At 50.1% G+C, this 16016-nt stretch overlaps 1 protein-coding gene across 1 annotated transcript; it reads left to right on the top strand.

Moving 5' to 3' along the window:
• The first annotated feature begins 8462 nt into the window (after positions 1 to 8462).
• On the top strand, positions 8463 to 12803 carry Tmem270 (transmembrane protein 270). Its single transcript, XM_059248900.1, has 3 exons — positions 8463 to 8544; positions 10868 to 11305; positions 12499 to 12803. Exons 1-3 carry the CDS (start codon positions 8473 to 8475, stop codon positions 12784 to 12786), a joined length of 798 nt encoding a protein of 265 aa, XP_059104883.1. The 5' UTR covers positions 8463 to 8472; the 3' UTR covers positions 12787 to 12803.
• Positions 12804 to 16016: the final 3213 nt, after the last annotated feature.

Here is a 16016-nt window from a genome sequence, read left to right as displayed (position 1 = left end):
CACAGGGAAGATTCCTCAGTATCTGCTCTTACAGGCCTGCAGCTCAGAGCTGGATCGCCCCAGTTTCCATGTCTTGCCTTGCTATTGGCTGTTCTGCTCTTTATTAGACCATCAGGTGTTTTAGACAGGCACAGTAACACAGCTTCCCAGAGTTAAACAAATGCAACATAAACGAAAGTAACACACCTTAAAATAATATTCCTTAACAATGGTATCTTACTCTACCTGGGCTGGACCAGTTCAGCACCCCTGCCCCTGGGAAGGGCCCTGTTCTGCAGCAAATGTCCACCTTGCAGTAGCTTCTCCGGTCCTTTTGAGGACTCTGTGGACAGCCCTGCCCCAGACAGCAAGGCATGAGGTGGGCTGCTGTGCTGGCTGGTCTTACGTTAACTTGACACACAAACTAGAATTTTCTGAAAGAAGGAAACTTCAATTGAGAAAATATTTCCATAAGATCTGGCTATAGGGATGGTGGAGGGCCCAGCTCCTTGTGGGTGGGGCCATCCCCAGGTGGGTAGCCCTGTGTGCTATAAGAAAGCAGGCTGAGCAAGCCATGGGGAGCAAGCCAGTAAGCAGCACCCCTCCATGGTCTCTGCCTCAGCTCCTGTTTCTGGATTCTGCCCTGTTTGAGTTCCTGTCCTGACTTCCTTGATGAGAACAGTGATGTGGAAGTGTAAGCTGAATAAACCCTTTATTCCCAGAGTTGTTTTCTTGCAACAATAGAAACCCTGATTTCAGACAAGTCACTTTCTACCTTTTGAGTTTGCTCATCCTTAAGCTGAGCTCACACCCACGAATGAGCCTATTCTGTAGCTGTTCGCTTTGGACAGAAACATTCTCAGGGAGGGCGGGGGAGACTTGGCAAACTTGCAAGACTCAAGAGGCCCCACCCCAGGTTCTAGAGGTGGAAAACTATTGTGAATGTGGGGGGAGGGAGGGAGGAGACCCTTCTAGGGAGCTTGCAAGTTGTGTAGAAAACTCCGGGGATACAGTTCTCTCGGGGCATCACCATGTGATGCAGCTGCCTGAGGCACAGATGACTTGATAACTGTCCCCAAAACCGTGTTTCTTCAAGCTGGACTCAGATTGAATCATTCCACTGTTTTCTATTGGGATTGATTAGGACAAAAAGGAACTAATGGATGCTAAAACTGGATGCTAATGCTGGATGCTAATGCTAGATGCTAATGCCAGGACCAATGGCCATTGGGGGATGGGCCAGTTGGGACAGAACCAGGCCAGTGCCATCTTGGCCCACTCACACACCTCCCTAAGGCTTCTTTGGCACAAATGAATAGATCCTAAAAAGACACTTTAGCTATCAGAGTATCAAAACAACAAGCCCCAAGGGATTGGAATAGTCCCAGGAGTCTCATGCTGGGAGAAGAAAAGTCTGGGCCCCCAGTGTGGGGGCCAAGGAGATGGCTTAGTAGGTAAAGGTGCCACCATGTTTCAGGACCTGAGTTCAAACCCCAGGAACCACATGGTGGAAGGAGAGAAATGACTCTTTTGGGTTATGTTCCGGCCTTACATGGGTCCTGTGGCCCATGAGTACCCCAAGGCCCCATAAATGAGCAAGTATAATTAAAAAAATAAACTTGATTTTGAAATTCGTTTTTAAAATGTTTACAGTTCATTTATTTTATTTTATGTTTTTTTTTGAGACAATGTTTCTCTGTGTAGTTTTGGTGCCTGTTTTGGATCTCGTTCTGCAGACCAGGTTGGCCTCGAACTCACAGAGATCCCCCTGGCTCTGCCTCTTGAGTGCTGGGATTAAAGGCGTGTACCACCACTGCCCTGTGCCAGTTCATTTATTTTTATGGGTGTCGTGTGCAGGCCATAGGGATCAGTTCTCTCCTTCCACCAAATGTGCCCTGGGGATTGAACTCAGGACATCAGGGTTGGTGGCAGGCTCCCCTGGCTCACTGAGCCATCTGACCAGCCAAAAGTGTGGCAAAGGCTGGCTTAGAATTTGTGATCTTCCTGCTTCTGCCTATTTAACATATTCTGCCTGCTCACTGCACTGTGCCTGGTTCAAAGTTCTTTTCTGCTGTACAGTCAAGGATCTGGCTACCTGAATAGAGATCCCCAGAAGACTAAGGGAACTCGCCTGGCTGCTGCCTGTGACAGTGTGGAGCCATGCTTCTGCACCTGCCACACTGGACACTGGATGCCCAGGTGCAGGTCCCCAGGCTCTGTGGCTCCAGGCTGTATGTAGACCTCTTTCAAACCCTCTTTTGGGGTTTCTAGTGATGTCATCAAACACCATGACCAAAAGCAAGAAAAGGGAAAAGAGTTTATTTCAGTTTACATCTTGTAGTCCATCATCCAATGGAAGTCAGGGCAGGAAGGAACTCAAGGCAGGAACCCTGAGGCAGGAGCTAATGCAGAGGCCATGGAGAAATGCTCGCTTATCGTTTGCTTTCCACAGCTTGCCAGGCCTGCTTTCCTATAGCACTCAGGACGGCCAGTCCAGGGATGGCACCACACACAGTGAGCAGGACCCTTCCACGACAGTCATCAGTCATGAAAATGCCCCCACAGGCTTTCCCACAGGCTGATCTAGTATGAGCATTTTCTTTTCTTTTTTTTTTTGGTTTTTCGAGACAGGGTTTCTCTGTGTAGCTTTGAGCCTTTCCTGGAACTCACTTGGTAGCCCAGGCTGGCCTCGAACTCACAGAGATCCGCCTGGCTCTGCCTCCCGAGTGCTGGGATTAAAGGTGTGTGCCACCACCGCCCGGCGAGCATTTTCTTAATTGAGGTTCCCTCTTCCCAAATGACCCTAGCTTGTGTCAAATGGACCTCAAACTGGCCAGCATGAATTCTGAGTGAATTGCATGTTGAACAGTCTGATTTGGGGTTCCAGAATCAGTTCTAGAAGAAGCTGGGAGGTAACAGGGTTGAACTGCCATTAACAGGACTGGGCAGTCATTTGGACAGGGCTCTTTCAGAGCAGAATAGGGAGGGGTCAGTGAAGAGAGGGAATCGTGGTGCAGAAAGGTTGTGGCATCGTGGGTGTTTCCCTTCCTCTGTGTTGAGTCTTTCTCTTGCCTGCTTCCTAATCAGTTTCCCCTTGGCTGGGCCCTTCTCCCCTCTCCCCACTTGCTTTCCAGTTCATCTCCCAGGTGATCTCATGTTGCCCAGGCTTGACTCACTGTGTAGCCAAAGTTGACTTTGAACTTCTGATCCTTCTGTCTCTATCCCTGGAGTATGTGCAGGGATTACAGGCATGTGCCTCTACATCTGGTTTATACAGGGCTGAGAACCAAACCCAGGGTTTCTTATGTGCTAGGCAATATTACTCTACCAACTGAGACAGCCATATTCCCAGCCTTAAATTTAATCTAAGCTATCTATCTATATCCATCTGTCATCTATCTATATCATCCATCCATCCATCCATCATAGTCAGAAGTGTTCCTATGTCCTGTCCCGTCCCACATCCACTTGGACCCAAATAAACACACAGATGCTTAATATTAATTGCAATTGTTTGGCCTATGGCTCAAGCTTCTTATTAGCTAGCTCTAATAACTTACATTAACCCATTTCTAATAATCTGTGTGTTGCCATGTGGCCATGGCATTACCGGTCTGCTGGCATCTCGTTGCTCCTTGGGTGGCGGGCTGGCATCTCCTCCCACTCTCCTTTCTTCTCTCACTATGTCTCTTGGATTTTCTTACCTGGCTCCATCCTGCCCTGCCATAGGCCAAGGCAGCTTTATTTATTAGCCAATGGGAGCAACACATATTCACAGCATACAAAAAGACATCCTACAGCAATCCATCCATCCATCCATCCATCCATCCATCCATCCATCCATCCATCTATCCATCCATCCATCTATCCATCCATTCATCCATCTATCTATCATCTATCACCCTTCCTTCCTTCCTTCCTTCCTTCCTTCCTTCCTTCCTTCCCTCCTTCCTTTTCTTGTACTGTGGATTAAACTCAGGGCTTGCACATTCTAGGCAAGTTCTCTACCCCTGGGCTATACCCTACTCCTTTGAAAATAAAATTTGATGGGGAGGCCCAGTGAGATGCCTTAGTGGGTAAAGTATTCGCCATGAAAGCCCAGTGGCCCAAGTTTGATCCCAGACCCATATAAAGGTGGAAGGACAAAGTCAACTCCACACAGTCACCCTCTGACCTCTGTGCACACTTTCCCATACCTCATAAACCAATTGTGGTGGTTTGAATGAGCATGGTCCCACAGACTAATATGTTTGCACGTGTGGTCTCCAGTTAGTGGAGATGTTGTTTGGGAAGGCTTAGATGTGGCTTTGTTGGAGTAGGTGTATCGCTTGGGATGGGCTTTGAAGTTTCAAAACCCCATGCCAGTCCCAGAATGGCTCTCTGTCTCCTGCCTACAGATCAGGATGTGAGTACTCAGTCACTGCTCCAGCACCAGGCCTGCCTGCTCCCTGCCATGATGGTCATAGACCAATTCTCTGAAACGGTAAGCAAGCCCCCAGTGAAAAGTTCTCTGGTGTAAGCTGCCTTGATCATGATGTCTCTTCACAGAAATAGAACAGGAACTAAGACATATACCATAATAAATAAAAATTAAAATAAAGAATATTTTGACAGAGTCTCCAGGGCAGCTGACTCTGGCCTGGGACTCACCGATCCCCTTACCACCACACTCAGCTAGGTTTTAATATATTTACCATACACGTTGCATATCCAGGACCATACACATAGTATTTCATAATGATTTGAAAAAGCGTGCATGAGTGCTGTTATGCTACAACTAGCTCCCTGGGGCTTTCCTTTTTCACCTAACCTTTTCTGAATCTTTCCGTGTCAGCCCATATAGTTCTCATTTATTCTAGCCAACCCCAGGTCATCCCTCAAAGGACTTTCCAAGAGTATTTATGCATCTCTCTACTGATGGGAAGAACCTTCTGCAGGTCTGTGCTTGTTACTACTGAGAGGATGTTTCTGTAAGGGGTTCTTTTGCCAATAGGGGATGTGCAGTAAGGTGAGTAGAAACTAGGACACGTGAATGGTAAGTTGTCTTTTTTGACCCCCCTCACTTGGGGGGGCTCTAGGCAGGTGCTCTACCACTGAGCCACACCCCAGCCCCTCACTGGGGGATTCTAGGCAGGTGCTCTACCACTGAGCCACACCCCAGCCCCTCACTGGGGGATTCTAGGCAGGTGCTCTACCACTGAGCCACACCCCAGTCCCTCACTGGGGGATTCTAGGCAGGTGCTCTACCACTGAGCCACACCCCAGCCCCTCACTGGGGGATTCTAGGCAGGTGCTCTACCACTGAGCCACACCCCAGCCCCTCACTGGGGGATTCTAGGCAGGTGCTCTACCACTGAACCACACCCCAGCCCTTCACTGGGGGATTCTAGGCAGATGCTCTACTGCTGAACCACTCATTCAGCTCTTGGCCAATTTCCAGTTTTAGTTTCTCACATGTTTCATGGGCAGCTTTGCATAATTGTTTCCCGTAAGGATCTCTGAGATCCTGAGTCTGGCTCTGGGCTACGCATGAATTTCTATTTGTCTTATAAAGTCATCGGTACGTGGCGTACGACTCTTTTGTTTTTTGCTAAGAAAGAGGAGATAGTATCTCACTGTGGCTTTGATTCACATTCCAGCCTGATTACTAATGATCTGAGCATCTTTACACAAACATGACGGTTGTTTCGGTTTCTTTTGTTGTTAATCGATTTGCCCCTGTGTTCTATCAGGTTCTTTGATTTTTAAAAAATGTTTTTAAGCTCACTCTTTCTTTCTTCCTCCTCCTTTTCTCTCCCTCCCTCCCTCCCTCTCTCCTTCCTTCCTTCCTTCCTTCCTTCCTTCCTTCCTTCCTTCCTGTGGCTGTGTATGTACACAGGATTTCTCCTATGGAGGTCAGAGGACAACTTGGAGCAGTAGTTTCTCTTTTTCCACCATGTGGATCCTGGAACTGGAACTGACATCATCAGACTTGGTATTAAGCACTTTATCCAAGACCTCTGGTTTTCTTTCTTCCTTCTTCCCTCTACCATCTCTCTCTCTCTCTCTCTCTCTCTCTCTCTCTCTCTCTCTCTCTCTCTCTCTCTCTCTCTCTCTCCCTCCCTCCTTCCCTAGTGGTGGCAGTGGACCTCAGTCTCTCTCTCTTTTTTTTGTTGTTTTTTTTTGTTTTTTTTTGTTTTGTTTTTTAAGACAGGGTTTCTCTGTGTAGCTTTGTGCCTTTCCTGGAACTCACTTGGTAGCCCAGGCTGGCCTCGAACTCACAAAGATCCGCCTGGCTCTGCCTCCCGAGTGCTGGGATTAAAGGTGTGCGCCACTACCGCCCGGCCGGACCTCAGTCTCTTGCACACGTTAGCCATATACTCTACCACTGGAGCCACCTCCAGTTTTTGGCAGTTGGTTCTGCCCTCCCACCATGTGGATCCCTAGGATCGATCTCGGGTCAACAGACTTGATAGGAAGTCCCTTTACCCGCTGGCCCATTATTTTCTTCTTCCTTTCTTTTTAAGACAGGATCTCTTCCTCTTTTTTAATTTTTTTTTTTTTTTTTTTTTTTTGAGGCAGGGTTTCTCTGTGTAGCCCTGGCTGTCCTGGAATTAGCTCATTATGTAGACCAGGCTGGCTTTGAACCCAGAGATCCACCTGTCTCTTCCTCCAAGGGATGTGCCCCCACCATGGGGCTGAGACAGGGTCTCTTTATGCTGCTTGGCTGTTCTGGAACTAGGCTGTAGACCACGCTGGCCTCAACATAATCAAGAGATCAACCTGCTACTGCCTCCCCAGTGTTGGGCTTAAAGATATGTTTCACCACTCTGGGCTCCGTTATTTCTAATCCTTTCTCTTATTGTTTTCCGAAGTATACAAAAAAGATCAATATGTTATCATGCACATTTGTATGGGAACTTGTTTTTTCTTGTTAAAAATGGCTTTATTCAAGTCACATAAATTAAAAAAAATCATGTTAAGAAACTTGAAATAGCAGGGTGCGAGGCAGAAGAATCAGAAGTTAGCCTCAGACACACAGAGAGAAATGGAGGCCAAGCTGGATGTATTGCTTGTCAAACATGTGCAAGATCCTGGTTTCAACCCCCCAGTTCTGTACAAATAAAGAGGGGGGCGGTGGTGGTGCACGCCTTTAATCCCATTACTCAGGAGGCAGAGCCAGGCAGATCTCTGAGTTTGAGGCCAGCCTGGTCTACAGAGCTCATTCCAGAACAGCCAGGGCTACACGTAGAAACCCTGTCTCAGGGGGCGCGGGGGCAGGGAGAGGAAGAAAGAGGAAGGAAGGAAGGAAGGAAGGAAGGAAGGAAGGAAGGAAGGAAGGAAGGAAGGAGGTGGGGTGGTGTGAAGACTGTGAGTCTCATTATCTCTGCATGGTTCCTCTTCTTGTAACCCAAGCATTGACCGGAAATGCACAAGTTGCGCTCACAGAAGCCCCAATGAGCCTCTTACTGGAAACCAGCTTCGCAGGTGATTCCGCAAAAATCAGAAATTTTCTCACGCCGGGAGCGTCCTGCTGACCCCGCGGTGTCTTCCGCCCCCACGCGGCAGCGTTGCGGTACTGCGCCCGCGCGGAGCGCTTCTAGGTCTTGCTCTGGGGGGCGGGGACGCGATCATGCTTCTCCAGCGGGGATCCAGAACGGCGCCCCCTGGCATGGTGTGGTGCAAGGCAGCATCCACTGGTCCCTCGGTGCTCTGGTCCTCTGTATGGGGAAACTCCAACAGAGTGCATCGTTCTCCAGCCGGATGTTGATGGGAAGAGAGAAGGGGCAGGTAGGGAGGCTGAGGACGGAGGGATCTCAGTGGAGGGAGCTAAACTGAGGCTCCTCCCGCGGCAAATTGGCTACCCTCGGACCCAACCTGGAAGGAAGGTAAGGCCATAGATTCCATCTCCTCCACCCTTCTCCGTTTCCTTCTTCCCTCCCTACCTACTCACCATCCATGCCCGGCAGGTAAACTAGACTGATTCTGAGATGTGCTCTGAGCTGTTTCCCCAGGGATCCCCAACCACAGGTTGCCCAAAGCCAAAACCTGCTATTAATACACCTGCTGTGAATGACTATGCTGGGCTACAGGGTGAGTGTGCCTCCAAACAAAAACCAAATCCAAATAAAAAAGGCTAGATGTGGTGGCTCATGCCTGCTGTTCCAGCTTTCGGGAAGTGGAGGCAGGAGGATCAGGAATTCAAGGTCATCTTTGGCTACATAGCTGGTTTGAGGCCAGCCTGCGCTACCTGAGACCTTCTCTTAAAAAATAAATAAATAAAAAGAAAGAAAGATAGGCGGGATAGATAGAGAACTGATCCTAGAGATCAGCCATCCATCTGGTCCATGGCCACAGCATAGCCAGATTTGACCTGAGGTCTCAGATGAGAGGGGAAAGCGGATCTAGAGAAAGGGACAGTGGCCCATGTGGCAACTGGGTCCCCATGGTAACTAGACCCCCACCCTGTGGCATCTGTGAGGTCACCCTGCCTCTCCTGGCTGGAGGCCAGACATGGAGGCCCCTCCCCAGGCCAGATCCAGCCTCCTCAGAATTCTGCTGCGGGTTGGGAAGCTCTCTGTGATGGTAAACATGGTGGGGATAGGGGACCTGGAGAGATCCAGCGGTTCCTGGCCACCAGGGAATAACCACCGGACTCCCAGAAGCCTCATTCCCAAACTTCTGTGGCGTGGCTATCAGCGATCTTCCTTCCTCCCCTCCCCCTCCTTTCTTTCCTCTCTTCTCCTTCCTTCTTTTTGTTTACATATTTTTTTTTTTTTGAGACAAGGTCTCATTATGTAGCCCTGGCTGTCCTAGTACTTGCTATATAGAGGAGGCTGGCCTTGAACTCCCAGAAATCTGCCTGCCTCTGTCTCCCCCAGCCCTGAGACTAAATATGTACACCGTTACACCTGGTCTTTCTTTCCTTTAAAAATATTGTGTGTGTGTGTGTGTGTGTGTGTGTGTGTGTGTGTGTGTGTGTTGGGAGTCATTTCTCCCCTTCCACCATGTGGGTCCTGGGGTTCGAACTCAGGTCATCAGGCTTGGCAGCAAGCACCTTTACCTGCTGAGCCATCTCACTGGCCCACTTTCCCTTTCCTCTCCCTGCCCTTCCCCTCCTCCTGCGTCCCCCCTCTCTTCCTCCCCCTTCTTATTTCCTTCTGGTGTGAATGCCTGTAGGTGTGATGTGTGTACATGTGTGTGGATGCACATGCCTGCGGCCGCACACAGAAGCCACAGGAAGGCCCCGGATGCCCTCCACCATCACTCTATCTCCAGCCTCTGAACTTGGAGCTGATGGGTTTGTTTATTTTGTCTTGTCTGGCAGCTTAACAAGCCCCAGAGATCCCCCTGTCTTCAACTCCTTTGGTGCTGGGGCTGCAGGAATGCCCTGGACCATGCCCACGTTGGCTTATTATTGTGCGTGCTGGAACCCGATCTCTGCTCTACAGCAGGAAACACTCTTAACTGCTGAGCCATTTCTCCAGCCCCCACACTTCTCGTCCCCCCTACTGCTGTCTCACCATGCAGCCCAGGCTAGCCTCAAATTCACTGTATAGCCCAGGCTAGCCTTGAACTCTTGACCCGCTGGGATGACAGGCATGTGCCCCCCGATGCCTGGCTTCTTATCCTGGTCCTTCAGAGCCTACAGTCCCTGGACTCTGATGGTCCTGTGGGTCAGGGAGTCCAGGTTGATCGCCTCTGTCACCCATGGGCTGAAGGCTCTAGGCTCTACCAGGGAGGTTTACTCTTCAGGAAAGCATTCTCAACCCCAACCTCACTCCCCTTAATCCCGATCCTTGGTGAAGAGAAGACACTCTTGGCTAACCTGCCACTCAGATGGGAGACCTGGACATCTAATGTCTCTCCCCCTCTACCCCAGACAGGAGGTCTGTCATCAATCTCTGTCACCCCTCCCCCACGTCTCGACATCTCTCTGTCCCTAATGAAACCTTTATTTATAGATGCCCTCATGATGCCAAGGGCAACCAGGGGCACGCCTGGATACTCAAAGGAAGTCAGCCAGCCTGTATTCAAATCCTGTAGAGTTATGGGGGAGCTCACATCTACTTATTTGTTTTTAATTTTTTTGTTTGTTTTTTTTGAGACAGGATCTCTCTGTGTAGCCTTGGCTGTCCTGGAACTAGCTCTGTAGACCAGGCTGGCCTTGAACTCACAGAGATCCACCTGCCTCTGCCCCCAAGTGCTGGGATTAAAGGCATTCTCTACTACCACCCAGTTTATTTTTATTATTTATTATTATTGTGTGTGTTGGGTGTTGTAGTACCCATGTGGAAGTCAGAGGAAGATTTTGGGGCGTTGGTTCTTTCCTTCCTTTGCACAGGTTCCGGGATCATATTGAGGTCACTAGGCTTGTGGGGCAAGAGCTTTAACCACTCAGCCATCTCTGTTTGTTCCTTTGCTTGGTTTCCTGTAGACTAGGCTAGCTTTGAACTTCCTATGGAGCCAAAGAAAACCTTGAATTCTTGATCTTTCTGCCTCTACCTCCCAACTGCTGAGACTGCAGGTATACACCACATTTCTTGGTTTTATCCACAGCTGAGCTACATCCCCATGCTTGGAAGTCACTCTTTAAAGATTATAGGCCGGGCAGTGGTGGCGCACACCTTTAACCCTAGCACTCAGGAGGCAAAGGCTGGAGGAGCTTTGTGATCTCCAGAACAGTCAGAACTACATAGAGAGACCCTGTCACAAAAGAAACCAAAGTCAAATCAATCAATCAATCAGTCATCAATCGATGAAATAAAAGAGGGACTTTTCTTGTGCAGTCACAAGTGAACCGAGACTCCGCCCACAGTGACTGGGCAGCCCCTATGTCTAAAGCACAGGTTGGGTTCCATGCCAGTTGGGTGGCACTGGTAACGCTGGTGTCCCTGTCTTCCTGCAGCTGCTCCAGAACCGCACACACTTGTACCGCTTCCTGCTCCTGAAGATGGCTGTCTTTCAGCAGTGGGTGTCGGGGCTGGCCCAGGAGGCCCGGGGCTCCGGCGGTGACCAGACACACCTGCTTCCGGGAGTCATCATAACCTGCATCCTGAGCTTGGCCCTTCGAGCAGGACTGGCATTGCTGTGGGCCCCGCTGTGGTTGCTGCTCTGCGGACCCAGGCTGGCGTACAAAGTCGGGCTGTGCTGCACTCATACTATGAGACTGGCCCTGGGGCACCTAGGTGCCTGGGAACCTCTAAGCCTGTCTGCAGCCACCTTCAGGGACCTGTTTATCTCCTGTCTGCATAGCCTGATGCTGGTGGCCTTGCTGATGCTGCTGTTGACCTGGAGGCTGGTACAGAAAGCTCATCACTTCAGTCTGGGCTGGCTGCCCAGCCAGGTGGGTTGACAGGGATGCAGGCTGGGGATGCTGATAGGCTGGGGACTCTGGCTGTGATCAAGAGCGCTCAGTACTGGCCATGGGGCAGGTCCTGGGGGCCATTTAGCATGCTCTTTTTTCTTTTTCTTTTCTTTCTTCCTTTCTTTTTCTTTTTCTTTCTTTTTTTTTTTTTTTTGGTTTTTCTAGACAGGGTTTCTCTGTGTAGCTTTGCACCTTTCCTGGAACTCACTCTGTAGTCCAGGCTGGCCTCGAACTCAAAGAGATCCACCTGCCTCTGCCTCCCGAGTGCTGGGATTAAAGGCGTGCGCCACCACTACCTGGCTCTTTTCTTTTCTTTTTTTTTTTTTTTTTTAAGATTTATTTATTATGTATACAGTGTTCTGCCTGCATGCATGCCTGCAGGCCAGAAGAGGGTACCAGATCTCATTTTGGATGGTTGTGAGCCACCCTGTGGTTGCTGGGAATTGAACTCAGGACCTCTGGAAGAGCAGCCAGTGCTCTTAACCGCTGAGCCATCCCTCCAGTCCCTAGCATGCTCTTTTTCTTTCTAATTTTTTATTCTTATTTTTAAATTGAGTGTGTGAGTGTTTGTGTGTAATTGTTTGTATTTGTGTGTGTGTGTGTGTGTGTGTGTGTGTGTGTGTGTGTGTACACATGCAGGCGTCCCCAGAAGCCAGAAGAGGACATCAGATTCCCTGGAGCTGGTGTTACAAGGAGCTATGAGCCACCTGATGTGGATAATGGGGACCGAACTGAAGTCCCCTGCAAGAGCAGTTTATGCTCTTACCCACTAACCTATTTCTCCAGCCCCATAGAATGTTACTTTTTTTTTTTTTTCTTTTTCAAGACAGGGTTTCTCTGTGTAGCTTTGTGCCTTTCCTGGAACTCGCTTTGGAGACCAGGCTGGCCTCGAACTCAGAGATCCGCCTGCCTCTGCCTCCTGAGTGCTGGGATTAAAGGCGTGCGCCACCACCGCCCGGCAGAATGTTACTTTTAAAAAATTATTATTATTCATTTGTGTGTGCACACGTATGTGTGTAGGAATACTTGTGCCGGCACACAAGTGGGTGTCCGAGAAAAACAAGATTTGTTTCTCTCCTACCATGTGGGTATTGGGGCTCAAACTCAGTTTGCTGAGCCATCCCTTTGGCCCTTCCTTACTCACGCTCTTGCTTGCCTGGACCCTCCTGCAGAATTCTGTGTTGCTGGAAACGCTGGCACTCCTGAGACGCCTCTACCTGTGGGTGGAGCGCACGACCACACTCACCTCCTGGAACCTGGCCTATCTCGTCACTTGGGTCACCTGCCTTGCTTCCCACCTGCTTCAGGCTGCCTTCGAACACACAGCCCAACTGGCCCAGGCTCAGGAAGCCAAGTCCCAGGAGACCTCAGGGCCCCCCTCGCCTCAGTTCTTAATTCCAGAATCCTCCACCACTGAGGCTGGGCCCCTCCCATCCCAGCCTGAAACTCCTGGAGAATAAATGTGTACCCCACCTGCCTTTCGGACTCATCATCCTTCTACCTAGCTGGACTGGAAGGCTATTCTGTGTCACATGTGTGCATGTGTGTATCTGTGTGTGCTTGTGCTTGGGTACACATGGATGAAATCCCAGGCCCAGGCACCTCTGGGATGGAAATCACATTGCCCAAGTGCCTTTCAGGTATCACATATCAACATCCTCAGACACTTTACATATCGTTTGGATTGTCTCCTAGCAACCTCAGCCTCTGGCTTGACTCTCATTTTTCACACAAGAAACTTGAGCCTCTGGGATTGGTCATTTCCAAGGTCACGGAACATGTCCCAGCCAGCTCAGGTCTCCAGGTGGCCTTGCTTCCCGGGCTTCTAACTAAATCTTCGCCCTTGGTTCTCAGTTCTCCAGGGGCTTAAAGGGAACTGGGCAGTTACAGACTCTGGCCTCTGGGGGGTGCCAGGACCTCACAGTTTAGAGATGTAGACCAATTCTTTTGAGCGTCACTCTCAAGAAAGTCTGGAAGTAGCTCTTTCATTCCCCACACAAAGGTCTCCATCTCCCCGCTCACCATTCACTACACACCTGCCAATCCATCCATAGGACCCTCTCTCCCTCCCTCCATCTATGCATCATCATCCCTCCATCCACTCAAAATTCATCCATCTCTCCATCCCTCCAACCATCTCAAAATCACCTATCTATCCTCTCCGTCCAAAAGTTCACCCACCCTACCCCACCCCATCCATCCATCCACCCCCAAATTCATTCTTCTATCCCTTCACCCCCAAATCCATCTATCTATTCCCAAATATATCTATCCACCCTTCCCTCCATTCTTCCACAAATCCACAAGTCTATTCTTCCCTGTCTCCAAAAAGGTCACATCATGGAAAGACTGTCAGTCTCCCCACCCAGGCATGAGAAGACTTATCCAGCCTCCACAGCCTCTCACTGGTGAGTGAGGGCAGGGTCCTTCAGACGTATTCTAGTTCAGGCTCTGGCCCGGGTCTTAGGTGAGTGATTCTTAGGAGAAAAGAGGAGGGGCTGGTTTTCTGAGAGTCAGCCATCCCCTCCCATCCCTTTCCCTAGCTCAAGAACTGGCGCCCATGTGTGTGCAGGGAGGGTCAGAGGACCTTGGTTCCCCCACTCCCACCAAATACCCCCTTCCTCATTTTCAGGGTAACTAGTGCCTCCCTGATGACTGCAAATGGTCTAGGCTAGCTGTGTCTTCCAGGTCCTTCCTCTAAGTCCAAGGAGTAACTTTACCTGCCTTCGAGAGACAGCCAGTGGTTTCTTTGTTAAGGGTAGAACAGTTATTGGTGTGTGTGTGTGTGTGTGTGTGTGTGTGTGTGTGTGTGTGTGACAGCTATGAGCTCCTGAGTAAAGGGCAGCTTCTCCTAGATTCCAGAGCACCCACAACTTGCTGGGAAACCTGGGTTTCCAGGCGCAGGAAGGTGTTTGAGCTGCTTGGGGTCGAGGTAGGCCTCAGGGCACCCGGGCTGGAACAGAGTGGGCAAACAAGTGGAGAGAGGTTCAAAGCCCAGGGAGGGAGAGGAGGGGAGGTGACAAAAGTCTGAGCAGGGGACACAGTGCTAAATAAGGTGGGGTTTGGGCTGGGGTGGCATCAGCCCTGGCACTGAACTGAGGTGAGCGTATGTGTGATACTGGCATGTTTTTCCTTTTAGTAGTTCTGTGTGTGTGTGTGTGTGTGTGTGTGTGTGTGTGTGTGTATGTATGTGTGTGCATATGTGTGTGCGTGTGTGTATGTGTGTGCATGTGTGTGTGCATGTGTGTGTATGTGTGTGCATATGTGTGTGTGCATGCATGTGTGCATGCGTGTGTGTGCATGCATGTGTGCATGCACGTGTGTGTGTATGTGTGTGTGTGTGCACATGTGCATACATGCAGGTACTTGTGGCGGCCAGAGGTTGGCCCCCCTCTGTTACTTTCTACCTCTCTCTCATTGCAAATGAGGCTTGCTGGTTTTGTTAGACGGTCTGGCCATGGATTCCCCAGGGAGCCCTCTGTCTCTACCTTCCCAGGGCTAGGATTGCAGTCCTGTACCACACACCTAGCCTTTTTAACATGGTTTGGGGGTTGAGGCCAGGCTTCATACATACATAGCATATACTTTACTAACTGAGCTGTCTCTACAGCCCTTATTTTATTTTATAGTTTAGTTTGGGACACAGGATCTGGCTACATAGCCTAGTCAGGCCTCAAATTCACTCAATTCTCCTGCCTCTGCTCTGGTTCTTGAGAGCTAGGATTATAGGCACGCACCACCATGTCTGGCTAACTTTTATAGTTATTTACTTTGTGTGTATGTGTGTGTGTGTGTGTGTGTGTGTGTGTGTGTGTGTGTGTGTGTGATGGGGTCTTACTATGTAGCCTTGTGATTTCAACCTCACAAGCCTCCTGCCTCAGCCTTCCAAGTATTTGTTTTGTGTTGTTTATTCTCATTCTTCCTGGAGATGAAATCCGAGGCCATTTCCAGGGTAGGCTGGTGCTCTACCACTAAGCCACACTCCAGCCCCTCACTGGGGGATTCTAGGCAGGTGCTCTACCACTGAGCCACACCCCAGCCCCTCACTGGAGGATTCTAGGCAGGTGCTCTACCACTGAGCCACACCCCAGCCCCTCACTGGGGGATTCTAGGCAGGTGTTCTACCACTGAGCCACACCCCAGCCCCTCACTGGGGGATTCTTGCCTTTCCATGTGATCTTGGATGAAGCTCTGCCCTGTCTGGGCCTCAGTTTCCCCGTGTATACAACATGATAAGGGAGAGCCCACCGGGCCTCCGCCCCACCCCCCTCTCAAGGAAAGCCCCAGCAGAAAGCTAGCCTGAAGCTGCAGACTGGTTAGGCCTCTTGTGTACACAGCCCTAGCCACTGGAACACAAGCTGCATGGAATCTGACCCCAGGGATCCCTGGCCCCAGGGTATTGCTGTATTTGCTTTAGAGCCTTGGAGTCAAATTCCCCAGCCTCTTAAAGACCCTGGTGGTCTGGGACCAGGATTTGGGAGAAAGGATTAGAATAGCCTTGTTGCTGCCCTCCCCTTCCCTCCCCCTCCCTCCTCTTCCCCTCCCCCACATTGTTGAATTGTCATCCAAGATGAACAACCAATCCTCTTCCTACGATCAGCCCTGCCGTGTGCTCGAGAGATTCTCGTGGCTGGGTTGGCTGACTGTTGTCCCCAACACTGTCCCCTCATAGAATGAGGGGTGAGGAGGC

Source organism: Peromyscus eremicus, chromosome 23 (assembly GCF_949786415.1).
Source record: "Peromyscus eremicus chromosome 23, PerEre_H2_v1, whole genome shotgun sequence".
NCBI lineage: Eukaryota > Metazoa > Chordata > Mammalia > Rodentia > Cricetidae > Peromyscus > Peromyscus eremicus.
This window is presented reverse-complemented; position numbering and strand designations above follow the sequence as displayed.

Coding starts and splice junctions, on each gene's coding strand:
- Tmem270 (XM_059248900.1), top strand. CDS start 8,473: ATGGAGGCCCCTCCCCAGGCCAGATCCAGCCTCCTCAGAATTCTGCTG. Junction 8,545..10,867: donor TTGGGAAGCTCTCTGTGATG/GTAAACATGGTG, acceptor GTCTTCCTGCAG/CTGCTCCAGAACCGCACACA. Junction 11,306..12,498: donor TGGGCTGGCTGCCCAGCCAG/GTGGGTTGACAG, acceptor ACCCTCCTGCAG/AATTCTGTGTTGCTGGAAAC.